The sequence below is a fragment of the Lutjanus erythropterus genome, chromosome 4 (assembly GCF_056507025.1).
Source record: "Lutjanus erythropterus isolate fLutEry1 chromosome 4, fLutEry1.hap2, whole genome shotgun sequence".
Classification (NCBI taxonomy): Eukaryota; Metazoa; Chordata; class Actinopteri; order Lutjaniformes; family Lutjanidae; genus Lutjanus; species Lutjanus erythropterus.
The window spans coordinates 17,411,040-17,428,201 of NC_139320.1; the positions used below are offsets into that span (position 1 = coordinate 17,411,040).

General features: G+C 39.9%; 1 protein-coding gene across 10 annotated transcripts in view; it reads right to left on the minus strand.

Moving 5' to 3' along the window:
* The window catches only part of rap1gap2a (RAP1 GTPase activating protein 2a), a 116,275-nt gene that overhangs the window by 51,483 nt on the left and 47,630 nt on the right, over positions 1-17,162 (minus strand). For 7 of the 10 annotated variants that reach the window (XM_084717140.1, XM_084717146.1, XM_084717134.1 and 4 more), the window contains exon 1: positions 4,079-4,834. The exons of the other annotated variants lie outside the window; for them this stretch is intronic. In XM_084717140.1, the coding sequence (XP_084573266.1) occupies positions 4,079-4,206 (128 nt within the window). In that variant the 5' untranslated portion in view covers positions 4,207-4,834. Of the gene's footprint in view, positions 1-4,078; positions 4,835-17,162 lie in introns of those variants that run through there. 10 annotated transcript variants of the gene reach the window in all.

The window sequence follows — 17,162 nt, forward strand, 5'->3', positions numbered from 1 at the left end:
CACTTGCCTCCTCTTAAATACACTCACACACACTGTCTGTGTCTCTCTAAACCACCAACTGCACCGTATTACCACAAACCAACAGGGAAATGTCACCATAACCGCACAGGTACTTGTTGTATAAGCCTAAACACAACTCATGCATACATAGCTACAGACACAATGGGACAAACATCTCATACACAAGTACACACACAAGCACGCACACACAGACAAAACAGGTCTGCAGCTGGAGATAAATGAGCTGTGGAGGACATTAATGCATGGAGGGGTAATATAAACATTCAGACACAAGCAGCAGACCTCATGCTGCTCAACTTAATGGAGGGCAAATATACATTATGACTCTATCAGCGCAGAGAAGATACAGTCAAGGAGCGTGATTGCATGCCTGTGTGTTTGCATGTATACCTTTTGCCTGGATTTGTGGGGAGGCAGAAAAATGTGGACAAAAAGGGAAAATCTCATTTTTAAATTCTCTGCTGCAAAGTCAGGTGGAGTAAATAGTCCATGCATTATGTAAATGCTAGGCTCTAATAATAACGATCAGTCGAAAATTCACTTTTCCTCATACTTGTTAGAATAAGCCTGCTTCAAGGAAAAAGACACCTTAAAATTGTTGCCAATTTTCCCAAGATCATTGCAACAATAGACATGACAGCAGTAGAATATCATTGCAGCAGTGCTTTGGGCTATTTTTGCTGTCCAGACATGATTGTGCTGTTGTCATTTGACATGGGACAATAGCATGCAGAGTCAAACATAAATCACACAGCAAGCATGTGCAAAACGTGCAAAACACGCAAAAAAGGGGCGCTTGTCAAAAAAGTGTATATCTGTGTGTGTTTGTGGATATGTGTCAAAGCAGTGTTTTTGTATTCAAAAACAATTATAGATTCCAGGCGTGGCCGGATCAACCCACTAGAGGGCTAGATATACGGTCTGTGGCTGTGGCAGCCATAGAAGTCCAGTGGTTTTCAAACTAATGGGAAAGTGAGCCTACTTCTCACTTCATTTATGACCTCAGTAAACAGTTTCCTAATGACTTTATGGTTTATGGTCTAAATCGCTCATTTTGTAAATTACGGTCCCAGTTTTAGTAAAATAGATGAAAAAGCAGTGTATGCTGTGGGGCGGGGTTACTACGTGATTGACAGGTCATTTTTAGGGAATCCATCCAGAACAATAAACCAGGCTAACAAATCAAACATGTTTCAAAATTCTGTTGCTACATTGCCTATTTCTTGGCCAAAGATTTTAGAAATATAATTTAGTGCACTGTTTAGATGTAATATGCAAAACATTGCCACTATGCAGCTGCTATGTATCCAGTTCACAATGGAGTCTCCCAAAACTTAGTTCAATCTCTAAAACTAGGCAGACCACTGTTATTTCAAGCTAAACAGAAGAGCCAAAACCAAGTATTTCCCAAGTCAGAGAACATCACCCATCAGCTTCACCCTCTTGTCAGTACTGCACATGCTCTGGTAGCAAAAGGCCAAGATAGCAAACCCAATAATTCCAAACTCAAGGCTTCAAAACGGGTGTCAAGAAGCCACTAGGTGATGTCACAGCTGGTTCACAGTGACCAGCCTTTCCTCTTTGCACTGACTGAGCGTGTACCCGCTATTAAGTGAGTATTTTGGCCAGAGCCACAAGAAATTCAATTAATTAATTTAAGACACATCAAAAGACACATTTATTTGGGAATATACACAATGTAAGCATGCTATCACCGAACCTTTGCTATAACCTTTCTTATATGAACTTCATGATTAGGGAATAATAAAGGTTTTTATCGTTTCAGTTAATAGTTTTAGTGCTGTATATATCCAAGTATTGTATAATTAATGAAATCACCTCAAACCAGTTGTCACACAATAAATATCTGGAGCCCCATGAGGTCTGGGGCATTTACCCAATTTGCGTTCTTGCTAATCCAACATCGCCTCCAGGGGTTAATTTTACACTGTCTGAAACTAAATTATATATATATATACACACACACACATACACACAAACACCCAGAGGTCAGATAAACTTATCAGCATTTGCAAAGTGAGTTACAGTCTATTTTCAAGAAGTCTATTTTGGTCCAGGCTATTAAAACAGGGTAGCAAAGTGCATTCAGTGTTGTGTATCAGATGTTCACACACACATGCACCTAACCCAGACCACACTGTACATGTATTTATCCTTCACCACAGTAACACTAAATAGGCAACTTTCGGCTCAGATTCAAGGTTAGCTGTATGTGCACAGCGGCTAATGTTGGCAGGGAGGCGTAGCCAGGGTATGAAGTGCAGTCTCAACCCTGCCAACCTTGTACACAGTTTGTTACCAGGTGGGATATTCCCAGGGGTCTTATTGACTGACTGCACTCATCTCAGGTAGTATTAGCAGTAATATGATCCGGACACAATACAGCGTGCAGGGAAAATCCCCTAACAGGTGCATCTAAAGTGCCATTTTCTGAAGAAGTAAGGCTTGCCAATAGGCTTCTTGACCATATAATCTGGCATAAAGGGCCTTCACAAATAAAGCCTAGTCCTCAAGAGTTTGACTTATAAAAAGAAACATTTTTTTGCTTTCATTGTAGCTTTCATATCATGCTTAAAGGTGAAATATGTAAGACTCCAGCATTCAAAAGTGAGTACTGCATTCTAAATAGCAAGTTGGATTTAATTTACAATCTATGGTTGAAGCGAGCTGTCTCCTCTTCCCCAGACTCAAAGCTCAGGCACGTTGTCTGAAGGCTGCAGGCGCAATGAACCATATAAATGCATGACAAGCGCAACATTATACTTTCCCACTGGACAAGCAATGATGAGTCCCACACTGTAAGTTGATCAGCTGTTTATAACTGTCAGTCGTCTGTTGAGTTAAAGCTAAGCCCATTATCCTGAAAACAAACAAAACAAGTCCACTACAAAAAAACCCACTCTTGAGTTTGACTTTAGTGACTGCCTGCCTTGCTGCCTGCCAGACCCCGTGAACATATTGCTCAATCTAACCGTTACAAACATCTATTCTTTCTAAAAGATTATTAATGATTTCTTATTGCTCATAAACAGACATGAACCCATTTGGCAAACATTTGGCATTATTGTAATTCCATGTAAAGAAATCAGAACAGCCAGTGTGGCCAAAACAAAAACTGACATCCAACACCAGAATGGAGATTTCAAAGGTGAACATACTGGCCGTGTGGCTGTTGTTGTCAGAGAAGCCAGTATTTCAGCTTTGTTTTCTTTCTGATGACATATGCACATTTTATGATTTAGTGCAACATGTATCTTGCTTATTTCTCCTTTAAATATTGTATTCACTGCTGATGTTCACAGCAGGCTTGTGAGTAGCAATACTTTTTCTCTAGTCTAGTTTCAGCTCACCTATTGAACTCTCAGCCAGTTCACCAACCTAAAAATGTGTGGTCATGCTGCCCTCATGCCAAAAGAGTGAAACAGTTTTAGCATTACAGGCATCAACAAGTGTCCATCAGTGCTTGTTCGTAAAGCAAAAACTGTTGAAAACCAGCCTCAGAAACACACAAATAGATGAGTGGATGACCTTTGGTCTGCACCTTTTCCTTTTTTATTCACCACATCTCTCTTGTAACACTTCACTCTTTCTTTTTTCCATGTTCCACTCACTCTCCACACAGCACAGTTTTGCTCTTCTCCTCCGTCCTCTCGGTTCCTCTTGTTTGCTCTTCAAAAGCACTCCGAACACACTTCTATTCACCCACAGCCATCACTACGTATTTCTCTCCTCCTATCTGTCATTCCCACTGACCGAGATACACAAGTGCGGTCAGCAGGACACACACACTCTCACACACAAGCACACTAATAAAATGGACATATTGTAAAACTGCAGATGCAAACTCATTGAACCATGAAGAGGGCAAAGTTCCCCTCTGCCTCTGGAATAACAAAGACATTACAAGCTATAAAGTTTCCCTCACAATCCCAGCTCAACACTGCACTGCAGATTCTCTGCTGCTCCCTGAGCCTTACATTATCTACCCAGCATGCTCTGCCTCATTAAATGACACAACAGGACAAACTTCACCCACCCTTCACTATCCTCTTTCTCCCTCTCCTTCTCCTTGGCTTTGCGAGACTTGTGCAGGAGTCCGATGAGGATCACGGCAGCCCGGATGCCAGCCTTCTTGTTGTGGAACCGTCCTCCGGTCTGAGACATGCTGGACGTCTCTGCTGGGGCCAGCAGGGGTTCAGGTGGCAGCTGGTCCAAGGTGAGGCCAGTTCCAGGGTCCTTGGGCTGCAGGACCTGCTTGGCTTTGCGGGGTTCCAGCGTGAGCAGTGGGTGTCACAATATTGGTTCTGTATGCTGTCAGGCTTGGAGACAGCTGGCAACTTTCTGCTAAAACAAGGTACCTGTTTGATTTCTGGCCCTGGATTGGCAGGTTAGAGCCTCTCTGTCAGATGTTCTGGTATAAATCTGACTATAATCCAAAAGTTAAAGGTGCTGGAGCCACTTTTGCTTTGGCAGGTTGTCAGATTCGATTAAATCTCTCTTGTTCTCGGGATCAATGAGCATTTCTTGTAATCCCAGAGGTCCAGAGTGGCACTGCTGGACTCCAGCTCAAGGTGAACTTCTATCTGCATCCCCTGCTTCTGCAGAGAATTTGTGCATCGTAGCTCCATAACACATCACGGCCCCCAGCGAGAGGATGAAGAGTTGTGTCACTGACAGCCTTGGAGACAAACACACTGTGGTGCTGCATCTCTCTGTCTACCTACCTCTACCATCCCACCTCTCCCCTTGTCTTTAACATGCTCTGCTTCTTCTCCCTCTGTGTCCGCTGCTGCTCTGCTACCTCCTTCCTGACTGCTGAGCCCCCGCCTCCTCCGTCTGATAGGCTGGAGTCTGAGCAAGCACTGCCTGCTCCTCCTCCTCCTCTACTGTATGCCTCCCTCAGTCTCTCCCTGCCCTTGTTTCTACCTTGTTAATAATTTTATATTAATCTCCCTGACCTTGTTCTATCTATGCTTGATTTTATGATTTCATTTCTAGGCACATGCATGCACGCACACACCTACCCACCCATCTCATACACACACACACACACACACACACACACACACACACACACACACACACACACACACACACGCACACACACACACACAGACTTACACACACACTCTGTCCCGTGTGAAATCTCAATTCAAACAGGCTTATCAGCCTATTGCATGCTTTGCTGTTGCCAAGGACATCGGAATTGAAATGTAACCCCACAAAATGAGGAGATTAAATGAAACCACATGAAAAAATTGTAATTTTAACACATTTGACATGCTCTCTTTGGTGCATGTATACACATGCAAGTACATAACACATTTTTTCACACTCTATTTCTTGTTCTTTGCCTCCAGTGATGCTGTTATGCCAAATCTTTTCTCTACGATTCACCTCTATTTGTATTCCTCCCACTAATAAACTGTCTGCATGCTTCTTAATTTTCTAATATAGCATACTGTCCACTAAGCTTAGTGTTGCTCTCCAATCAGAGCCAGTTTCCTCTTCAGTTACAGTTCAGTAAACAGAGTTAAAGTAGTCATCTTCCCAGAATATATTGATTCTAATGTGTTCTGTTTCCACCCTGAAATTCTTCCTTTCTGTTGTCAATTGACTGACTATCAGCATTAAACGTGGGTTAGACAATTCTGAAGAAAGATAGCTGTTTTTTTTTTTTTTTTCCTGTAATCAGGCTGGTATATCATTTACCCATCGACCTGTTAAGTCCTTTTGTTCTATTATTTGCTCATTGTGTAATTGGTCTGGTTGCTTTTCCATTAAAGGAAGAGTTAGATTTTCTGGGAAATGTGCTTATTCATATGTTATTGTATGCTAAGCATGTGCAGTACAATGGATCTGTTTATTAAGATAATAGAACCATGATTGTGATGCTAATTACCATTAGCACATCAATGGGAATTCCTATTACGTGTTAGCATCAAGTTAACAGCCTAAGCGCTAGTTATTCATATGCATAAAAAAATAAATTCAGAAATCAAAAAAATCAATCGAGGAATCATCAAAAAAAGGAACCACAATACTTAAGTGAATACATTTTTCTCCCACCCCTAATCGGTAATACACACATCATCAATAACAATAAGAAAAATGTTCAAAAAGTTTCACCTAACTCCATTAAATGCAAATTGCCATGAAAGCACATAGCCTAACAAATATGTCCTGACTCATAAACAGCCTATCATATCCCTTAATAATGGAGAGTACCACAACTGACACACAAAAGGCCAAAAATTTAACCAGGTGTGTTGTTTAGTTGCATTATCAGCATGTGACACAAATGGTGACGAAGTCTATTACTAAATGTATTAAATCTGTTGCCTATGTGCCTTGATAAATTAAGTGTTTACATTCAAAATGAAGTGGTTAAATTCAACCTTTTTTCTCCTGGACTTTATTAAAAATAGGTCATTTTTATTCATCAGTATCAACTGACATGAAACATTTTATTGTGATAATTTTTTTAGTGATATCGCCCAGTCAACTATTAACTCACGGCAAGAAAATGAATGTGTTCCTTTCCAAAATGTCCCATACTCTTTTTAAAGTTTTTAATAGATATAGACAGTATGCTTTCTGTTAATCATGAATGGTATTTCATTCATTACAGTATGACCAGAAACTGTAACACCTTTGCGAACCATTGGCTTTTATCTGTCTCATTAAGCAGCTTCACAGTCTGGCTTTTCTCCATTGATCTCCTCATCTCTAATGACTTCATGTTTGAAAAGGTCTTTATATTTTCCTGCACCATGAAACATTCCAACATAACATAAACTTTCAATTCAAGGTAAAAAAAAAAAAATAGCCATGAGATTCTCATGCGGCAGCAAAGATAAAACACTGCAGACAAGGACACGGACATAAAACTATATCAAACACAAAAGCCTGATGCAGCAGAAAGACACACAGTAAATCACATTGAACATCTGGTGCAGCTCATCAGGGTGAGAACAGTGACAATCATACACGGGTTAATGTTGTTCGATGGCTGATATGGAGTGTCTCAGACTCCTTGTACAGAGGATAATTAGAGAAATGCATCATTCAAGACCAGAGACAAAGACATCTGAGTGGATGAGATGCTTCAGTAATTGTCCAACAGCAGCCAGGGAATAGATTAACCCAGGAAAACAGCAGCAACAAACACAACAATTAGATGGAAGGTCCCATTTCTCTGCTTATGCATTGCTCTTCCTGTGTGCAGTCAGCACCATAGTAACCGGACAGCTGCCAGAGGATGTGCCCGAAGGACCCCCAAGGCTGTGTCCCCAAACCGATTACAGCCCTTTGCGGAATCTGCTTCCAAAAACTGCAGTCTGTGATTTTTGATTGACGTAATCTGCGACCATGGCTCCCTTGCTCAAAAACACCTGAGGATTCTCTTGTGTGGAGACAAACAAACTTGCTGGGCTATCAAATCTCCTCTGGAGATGGCCTGCAAAAAAAAAAAACATGTATACACACACACATACACACTTGCAGTGACTGCCATTTCACCAGGGTCTTACTGTGCGTCATCAAGGGGGCAAATGAAACACCTGTATCTATTCACTTTCAGACGCACAAATGCTACTCACTCCCTTTCAACCCTCCTCCCCTTTTCCTGCACCTTCTCTCACACAAACACACACACGCCCACATACACCCACAGGTGTGATGTTGTTCCTGGGTGATACACTGCTACCAGTACGCCCCTAAGCTTACACAAATATCCAGAGCAGATATGGTGTAATTTTTTACACAGCGTACCAGTGGGTGGAGGTACATAAAATGAGACTTAGTGTGCGTGCAGGCGTTTATAGTAGAAACTCATTGATTAAAGTTATTTGAGAAAGGCAGGTCCTTGTTTCTTGAAACATCCATTTTCATTTTCATAATCAAACAGTATGTTGCATGTTTTTTGCAAATGGGGAAGGATGACTGGACAAGCAACTGGGCTGGAGTACATTACCAGTTGTCACCATTTTATGGTCTGCAGAGTGAGAGCCACTGCTCAGGGACAGACTTTCATTCAGTTGCACAGTACACACCCTCAGCCTAAAGACAAGTGAGAGAAAAACAGCCTGTAAAGCAAGAATATCCTCGCATGTAACGGTGTGAAATAAGGATTTAATTCGAGACAACCCAGGTGTGGTGATTGTTAAAACAGTGGAAAGACTAACCAAGATGTTTTTGCTGAATTTTATTTTCTTTTTTTGACGAGTTTAAATGAAATGTGTTTTATGAGTTACAAGACAATTCAGAGCATCCTAGTTCGATAAAAGAGAGAAACTTGGATTTGGTTTGGTACAGTTGTATTTTTCTGTTCAATAAGGAAACAAGGTCTGAGAATATTAAATTTTTTGACACTTTGTGAGAATATATCAGCCAGTTGTTAGCTTGATGGTGGCTTTATCTTTTTTGAGTCTAATAACTGTTAAATCAATCTATATGTATTTTTTTAAATTGGTGGTTGTTTGTGGCTGGAAAATAAAATGTATTCTTTATCCTTTGTATGGCTTGTAATTAGTCGGTCAGAGTCCAACTTAAAGCAAGATGGCAACTGAGAAAAGATTTCACATACAAGTGTCACGTTGAGTTGTCTCTATTTTTACGTGAGTTTAGAACAGAGTGGATTGGAAAAAAAGGGACTGAATTGCAGAGGAAAGTGGGAAGAGGGAGGGAATGTGTGAAGGTGTGTGTGTGCGGGGCGATGGAGTGGTTACTCAGCAGCAGTTGTGAAGGTCATTCTCTCCAGCCAGCTTGCAGTTGGGCCAGGCATTTTGTCTGCACGTGTGTGAGTGCAAATACATGGCCTTGTACAAAGGATTGGCCCTTTCTATGGACTGCCACACTGAAGGAACATTTCAGAATTAAACATCATTTGTGTCTGTGTGTGTGTGTGTGTGTGTGTGTGTGTGTGTGTGTGTGTGTGTGTGTGTGTGTGTGTGTGTGTGTGCGTGTCCTGTAATAGAATGAGCTGTAGAGAGAGGTGACGTTGGTGGACTGGCATCTGTTTGTTTGGGAGACACTTGAGAAGCTGTGAAGTGACAGGAAAGGCTGCTTGGCACCAGCGAGACACCCATACGTGTGAGTGAATGTGTGTGTGTCTGTGGGCTTATTTAACTATATCTGTGGGATCCAAAAAGCAGGAGCCCGCTATACTTGTGGGGTCTGACCAACTTTGTGGAGCCAAAATGCTGGAACCCACAAAAATGAGCTCCCACTTGGGAAAAAACACATAAACACCCCCACAAGTCAGTACAACAACTCGGAAAGCCAGTGAAAATTTTGTTGTACATGTTGCCAAATTGTTGTTTGTTGACATCATATACGCAGGAATATTACAGACAAAATTAATGTTTAGTTAATAAGTTTTTATTAATTCACATATCCTATATCAAATTTTTGTTCAAATGTAATTTGTGGTACATTATTAGGTTATAACTGTTAGTTTTATGTAGACTAGTGGTTCCCAAACAGTGTGCAGAGGTGAGGCGAATCCTGGCGTGCCTTGCCATTTGGTGACAGCAATACTTTATTATTGGAATATACAACTATAAAAAAAAGTTAGCTACATCAGTACTTTTACACACTAATTCCCAGTACAGAGGAATATTCTATACCCTAACAAAAAAAAACAAGGCTTTGAAAATTTTCAAAGCGAACTGGAGCTTTTGCTGGATGGTGGGTATTAGTCACGTGCGACACATTAGAGACCTTGATTGTACCTGCACTGCAGGGACTCCAGGAACTTTGCCTCTGACTGGTTAGTAACCATAGTCTCTGTGAGTAACAGAAGCTATTTTGTGAGGATAGGAATACAGGCATGCCTTGAGATTTTTCCTTGCCCTTTGCTGTACCTTGGGTACTAAAAGTTTAAAAAACATTGCTGTAGATGTGACCTGGAGTAGTTAGAAAAGTTATTTACTCAAGCAACAACCTCATAAGCTCACCCAACCCTTCCCTTAGTGGCATCCATGTTTTTTTCACATACGACTTAAAAGCTCATGAACACAACGAAGTTGGAATAACGACTTCCCAACTCCAGCAGTGGGGACTATCCAAGGAGCATGTGAATGCACCATAACACAAGTTTGTAAGTGTATGTGTGTGGGAGATTTTGCAGATGTGTAACTCCAAATATTCAGCTCCACCATTCAGTAACTTTTGCTGACCCTGGCAGAAACAAGTGCCCAATGTTTATGAAAAAACAACAAGGCTCAAATGGAAATGGCAAACGTGCCATAAATAAGAGATTAACTCTGAAATGTCATGTTGTCATATAAATCAAATGATGAGCCTTGAACACAAATAGAAGAAAATGTCATCGCACCCTGTCTCTCAGCAGGTCACGGCGTGGTGAACTGTTTGTATGTGGTTTGGGAACAAGAACTACACAAAATCACTTTCAAGTGTTCAGACAGAATGAGGTTTGATGTTGCTCTGTTTCTACGTGACTGTGTGCACAAGACTTTTTCTTTTTGGTTTTTTTTTTTTACCTGCCTTGGTGGCTTTGTAAACATAATTTACTCTGTGTTTTGTCTCTTTGTGTGCTCTGCTGTGTTTTGGATCCAATATGTGACGGATTTATTCAAATGTGCTCAGTCCTCCTGTACTGAGGCTCTGTTTGACATGTCAGAACCAGCTGGTGAAAGAATTTCCTCCCTTAGTGTGCTGGTGTCACATTAATGAAACCTGCATTTGTTGTTATGACATGAATTATATTACATATTGTATATTGTGGTCATCCGTTTTAATCTAGGAAAAAATCAAACTATGTTCATGAGTTAAAACTTTATTTAAAAATCTTTGAACAACAATGATGATTTCATGCTTTTCAGCAATCCTTCAACAATTCTTCAGAAGCAAATGGTTCTGGGTCAAACCTTCAGCTCTTCAGGAAAAAGTAGTTTAGAGACCTCATTTAAACTATATATAACTCTTATAAGACTGTAAACTGTTTGGCTTCATTTGCCAACTATCTTCTCTGTAATTGAAAAGATCCAATTAAATGTGTGTCCTTCAAAGCCTCATTTTGTTTGGCTTTTAACTGTTGGTGTCATGAATAGTCTGGGACTTACTGTAAGCTGTCTTTACTTTGGCTCTCACATTTTTCCAGCCACGCTGAGGCTTTTTGAGCACACTACTTCTCTTCTCATCTGTATCTTTTCACCACACTGCTTCCTTCTCTTGTGTTGCTGTTATTTTCCATTAATCTCTGCTTTTTTTCCTCCTAACATTTCCCTCCTTCAATTTTCTCCCTGCTCTCTCCTATCCTCCTCTGTTCTTATCAACTGTTTTACAAAGTAACCTACGACAGATTGCAAAAATGCAATTACAGAAGCCAGAAACTGCTCCGCATTGGAAACAAGTGGCCAGATAAAAAATAATTTCTGTAGAAAGAAGCAAGAATTTCGACCTACCAACCTAATATTTCACATCTATATGATAACACAATAACTGATAACGCTGCTCAAACACAGAAATGAACAAACCCCTCTTTAATCTGCACAGCCAGTGGATTTTAGAGGAAGGTAATCAACATTTGATTATCCCAACAGAATATGTTATCACTGATCATGTTCTATTTAGATAATCAGTAATCTGTGACTGATTACCTGCATCAATTTGCAGTCAAATCCTCCCATCCACGCCTGTCTGCCCGTTTAGTCTCACACCTCCTTTTTATCTCTCCTGTCTGTGTACTCTCCTCCCTCCTTTTACAGTACAAGCTGATCCCTTCCAGCATTTGGATCCAGGCCCATTTTTCCAAAGAACTATAGAGTGCACCACATAGTAGTATAATCACACATACTGAGGTACATTTTGAAACAAATGTGCACATGCAAGCCTAAAGTACATGCTGTTTCAAGTGATTTATAGAGGAGTTTACAGTTAACATAAATCTATAAAATACTCAGCACAGTCATTTATATAATGATAAACTGCTCCACTTTTGTTCCTCTCACATCTCATTCAGTATAAGCATGTGTGCAGGCGGTCAGCAGTGGCCTCTTGTATTTGCTCATTCAGCTAAAATTAGCAATATAGCAGCAGTGTGGAATGCCAAATCATCATCTACACTATAAAGAGGAAACACTGGTGTGTACAAGCATGTGGGATAAATTTAATGACATTAAATGGTTGCTCTGGTGATATTCTCTACTTTTTAAATTGTCAATAATCTCAATGTCTGTGTAGTGGAAGTGCTATCAGTTTACTGCTCCGTGCCACAGAGCTTCATTGTTGTCCAAAAACCATTAAAAACACATTACTGAGCCACACTGTTGCACTAGGTGACCTGCTCTCTAATTTCACACACGCTTAAGTTTATTTCATCTCAATCCTACAAACACTCATCCTGCAACCTCAAATGTATATTAATCTGCTGCTGAAAATGGCCCCAAACACCAGGAGAGGAAGTGACAGGTAAGTTACAACTGCTGCTTTTTTCATTTGTGGGAATGAATGAACAAATGAAAACTCACATTACTGTAGTAAGTTCTTCAGTACTTTTTGTTCTGATAACATTTTTCTTTGGTGATCCTTACAGATTCTGATACCTGAAGTTTGTGCATCAGCTCGAGCCCGCTGTGTTTAACCAACAGCTGCAAAAACAGTTCGGTCCAGTCCAGTTCACAATCAACAAAAAAATAAATGCAGCCCCCAACAAAAATGAACTAAACTAAGAAACAAAGATTTAAATAACAGCGTCTGTGCAGTTCAATAACAGAGGTTATGTACAATATATGCACAGGGTAGTCATGGTCATGATCAGTCAGTAACTTAGTCAGGTTTGCAGTGTCAGGCTTTGCTTGGAATAACCCTATACTTTTAGGTGTATTTTTTCAAGTATGTAGTTACTATCTTGAACATAGAATATTATGCTTTTTCATTGTTTTTTAATAGTTACTAGCTTTTCATGGTTTCTGTATTTCCCAAGATCACTTGTTTGTTAATCTACAAGCCAAGTTAATGTATGCTGCTATTTGACCAAAGCTTTTTTCATCCAACATCGTTTTTCTTGATTTTTTGCAATATCTTGGGTTTGAACTAACTTCACACATCTATTAGATGAGGCAGGTGTGTAAGAGAGAGGTGAGTACACCAAAAAGTTGCAAAAGGCAAAATATGGTGAAAGTCTAGTACCGAAACATTGCAAGTTAAACAGTGTGTGGAATCCTTTAGCAATATCTTGGGTGGAAAAACCAATAAAGGCACTTGATGTAAACTTCACCTTCTAACACAAAAGAAAAAGAGACAGCAAAGTCATTGTTTAGTCTCAGACACATCATTTGTCTTTTCAGCACACTTGCCTTCCTCTGTCCAATTAAGCTCTTTCTTTTGTCTTGGTTTTCTGTTAATAAGATTCGAGTGTCTCTGGATGGCGCTCTTATTTGTCTGTCCAGCCGTGGCAGCTGTAGCCTCTCATGCTAACTGCCCATTTCCTCTGCAGGCAACCTAAAATGAATCATCAACCATGTGATAGAGGATTTTCCCAGACCTACTTGACAGCTGTTTTTAACGTAAAAGCTTCATGAATCACTGTTGCACCATATCAGCGACAGAGCAGCAAACAAACCACAGAAGGTGGCGGATTATTACTTTAAGATAAGTTTACTGCAGCACGCTGTCTGTTCCTCTCAGGCAAGGTAACAGAAATGAGTTATTACTCCAACACTGTACTGAGGAAGGGAAATAGCTCTTATATAAGTCATGTACATATAAAATAACACCCACACATACAGTAGTAGACACAGACAAACATGTACCCATACACAAGACTGTATATCACATTAAGTGACATGGGAAGCAATGAGTTCAGCTCAGCAGTGAACAGCGTACACAACCACAACTAGCAGCAATGGATGACAAACACTTTAGTGGGACACAAAACAGAGATGTGTGAAACAGTCGATCATCCACCTGAACAACACAAGACATCACCACAATAACATTTAGACCCGGGGTGTCAACCTCAGTTTCATCCTGGATGACATCAGTGTTATGGTTGCCTTCAAAGGTCATTTGTACATGTAGGATTATAGCCTGATGACTTATTGTCATATTACACAATTGCCTCTGCAGTCAATTATTATTGGTTTTAGTAAATGACTTAATAACTAACTTTGAAAGGTAAAGTCTAGAAAAAGTAATGGCAGGCAGACACTGAAGTGTACAACTATTATAAAATGTATTTTAAAAATTAAATATAAAAAATAGTATAAGACAAAGATGACACACTGGCTAGTCTACATAAAACAGAAATATGTGTTCGCTTTCCCATCTCTCATTAAATTGCTGCCCTGCTGCTATTAATATTACGAGCTACAACCACTCAGCTTGAGTGCCACTGCTGGAACTGGCTTATACTGAGACCCAATCTTGCATATACTGACATCTAGATGCCTTCTGTGCATCAATAACAACATGTTTATGGACACAAAACTTCTGTAATGCAACACAGAATCCCAAATTATATTCTTTGCATGCTCTAATGGGCAAAATAAAAAGAGGTGCTGGGCCTGCAGACCTTTTTGACACATGTAAATTACACAGCTATAGGTACAGTACACATTGTTTTTTCTGGAGCTGATGTTAGAAGTGGTGAATGAGTGAACCGTCTTGCTTCCTTCTCATCACTGTTGTTGCACATGAGCACTACCTGCAAGAAATGGTGGCGACTAAAGGCAAAATGTATTAACTGAAATGCAATATTGCACAGTCTGCCACGAGTTTGAGAGCAACACAGATAAAGCAAGGTCGTTTTTCAAAAGCTCGTCACGTTACCGAAAAACGCTGCTGAACTGCCATAACAAGAACTGAGAGCGGCTGCTGACGGCACCTCCTCTGGGGCCTTGCCGGTGATTATATGAAACATGAGTGCTGAAGCAAGTCAGGTACTCACAAAACATAATAGCACGTTTCAAAAAATGTGCAGCCATTCACTGCATACTCCAGCACAATTGATCTTCAACAGGAGAATCACTTGGGTACGCACCACGCCGACAAAGCTTGTCAGAGACAGTGTTTGTTAACTGCTAATGAATGAAACAATTTGTATAAGGGCAAGTAAAGATTGACTTCAGGCAAGCAATTTCCTGACAGGACTGTGTACGGGAAAAAAAAACAAAAACAAAAACATTTAAGTTGAGCCCTGGTACAGTGAGTGAATAAGTTATTCAGTATATTTATATTCATTTTATACAGAAATTGTGACCCCATTTGCCCTTACGTAGTACTCGACTGAGCCTAACTGTTTTATTCACATGAATAAAATCAATGTACCTATTTGAATGACTATCAGTTTGGATGATGTGATACGTTCCATCATTATGCTTTTGCAGGTGACACTTAATGCCTCGGATCAGTGGATTTCTGCTCAGTTTTCAAGGTTCTTAATGAAAAACAACAGTCGCAGATGATTTTGTTTATTGGCTTTGGAAAGAGAGCCTGAGAGTCTGAGCGGTTTTACATTTCATTTAGGTTTATATTTCGCTTATGGCTGTTTTATTATTAGGGGCCTGTATGTCTGACTTTGCCTTTTTTCCCACCTACAGCTCCTATAGCTGCTCCAGACATCCAAGTGTGTGTGTGTGTGGGGGGGGGGGGCGTCCTCTCTTCAAATTTCCTCTCTTAATCAGTTTTTCCTTCTATGGGTATGTTCACCTTGTGTTCTTAAAGAGCCTGAAGCCCGCTGTGAGACTTATGTGATATTGGACCATAAAAATGAACTTATGTTGTGGATGAGTGGGGAAAATGTAAATCCTACACATCCTACACATACACACGGTGTAAATAAAAACAAATGAGAAAAGACAAAAACAATTACATGTGCAATATGAGTTACCTTTTGGTAATCAGTTTACTGTACTGTATATCAGATTACACAAGGCTACTGTACTGTAGTTGCATTTCACTCAGGTAACCCTGCACCAACTTTTTCACAGCCTAACACAAATCCCCCTGTGTTTTCTCCTTGTGTTTCTCTCCAGAGGGTTTTCAGTAATGAAGCATGATTTCTCTTAAAGTCTGTTAGCATCAGACCCATGTTCTGCTGCATATACAGTGTATATAGTATATAAAGTGTCAATTAAGTGTTCATAATATAAGAGGGTGTCACATGAGTGTTATGTGCAACTACCTAGGCTACATGTGACAGTATGATGACTATACTACATGACGATCAACATGTCACGCAACCCCACATTACCACAACTATTGTAATTAGTGTGTCACAAACTGACCACGGCATGCAAATGCAAATGGGGGTATAGTTTGTGTGTGTGTTTTACTATTAATACTATTGCCTTAGCTGGCCTTTTTATGTTTTGTAATGTTAACACTTAATATATGAAACAGTCTGCAGTTCACTTTCCAGATCATAATAACAGATAAACTGAATTAAAGCTGCACTAATAAATGTTTATTATGAAAGTTATACAATTGCAATTTCAAACAGTTTTAAGCAATTTATCCAAACACTTTTCAAACCTTCAAACGATTCAGTTAAAATTCAAGTCTTTTCAAGGATTTCCAGCATCCGTTTGAACCCTGCATAATGCATTTCAGCATCTTTCAGCTCATTGTTTTGGTTTTATGGCTACTAACTTTACTGCTTTGGTTCACTATCACAGCTCTGATACAAGCTGATCACAGACTTTTTTTTCACATCTCTTGTCTGCATGCGTAAAGTGTAACAGACATTGGACAAGGCTACTTTAGCCTCATGAGATACAGATTGGGTTTAATTACAGTTGTAGCACTAATTCACCAAGACCTGATTTGATATCACGTTATTGAACTCAATATTATTTTAAGAAGAAATTTGTTTCTCAAATCCACAAGACATTCCCCAAATATCTCAAATCCTGAAGAAAGACGAACATCTATTATTTATAAAGGGATTGCTGCAGCTACTATTTCTACAGCACATGTAGCCTTTTAATAAGCAATTGTAATCCTGGAGGTCTGCATTTCACTTGACTCCCTGTGACAGGCAGTAGACTGGCACTGAAATATGGCATTCATCACAAGCTGCTGCCAAGTCTCGCCATGCCACCCTGCATGCACGCTGAACCCAAATAATTAACAATATAAGACTATTCACTCAT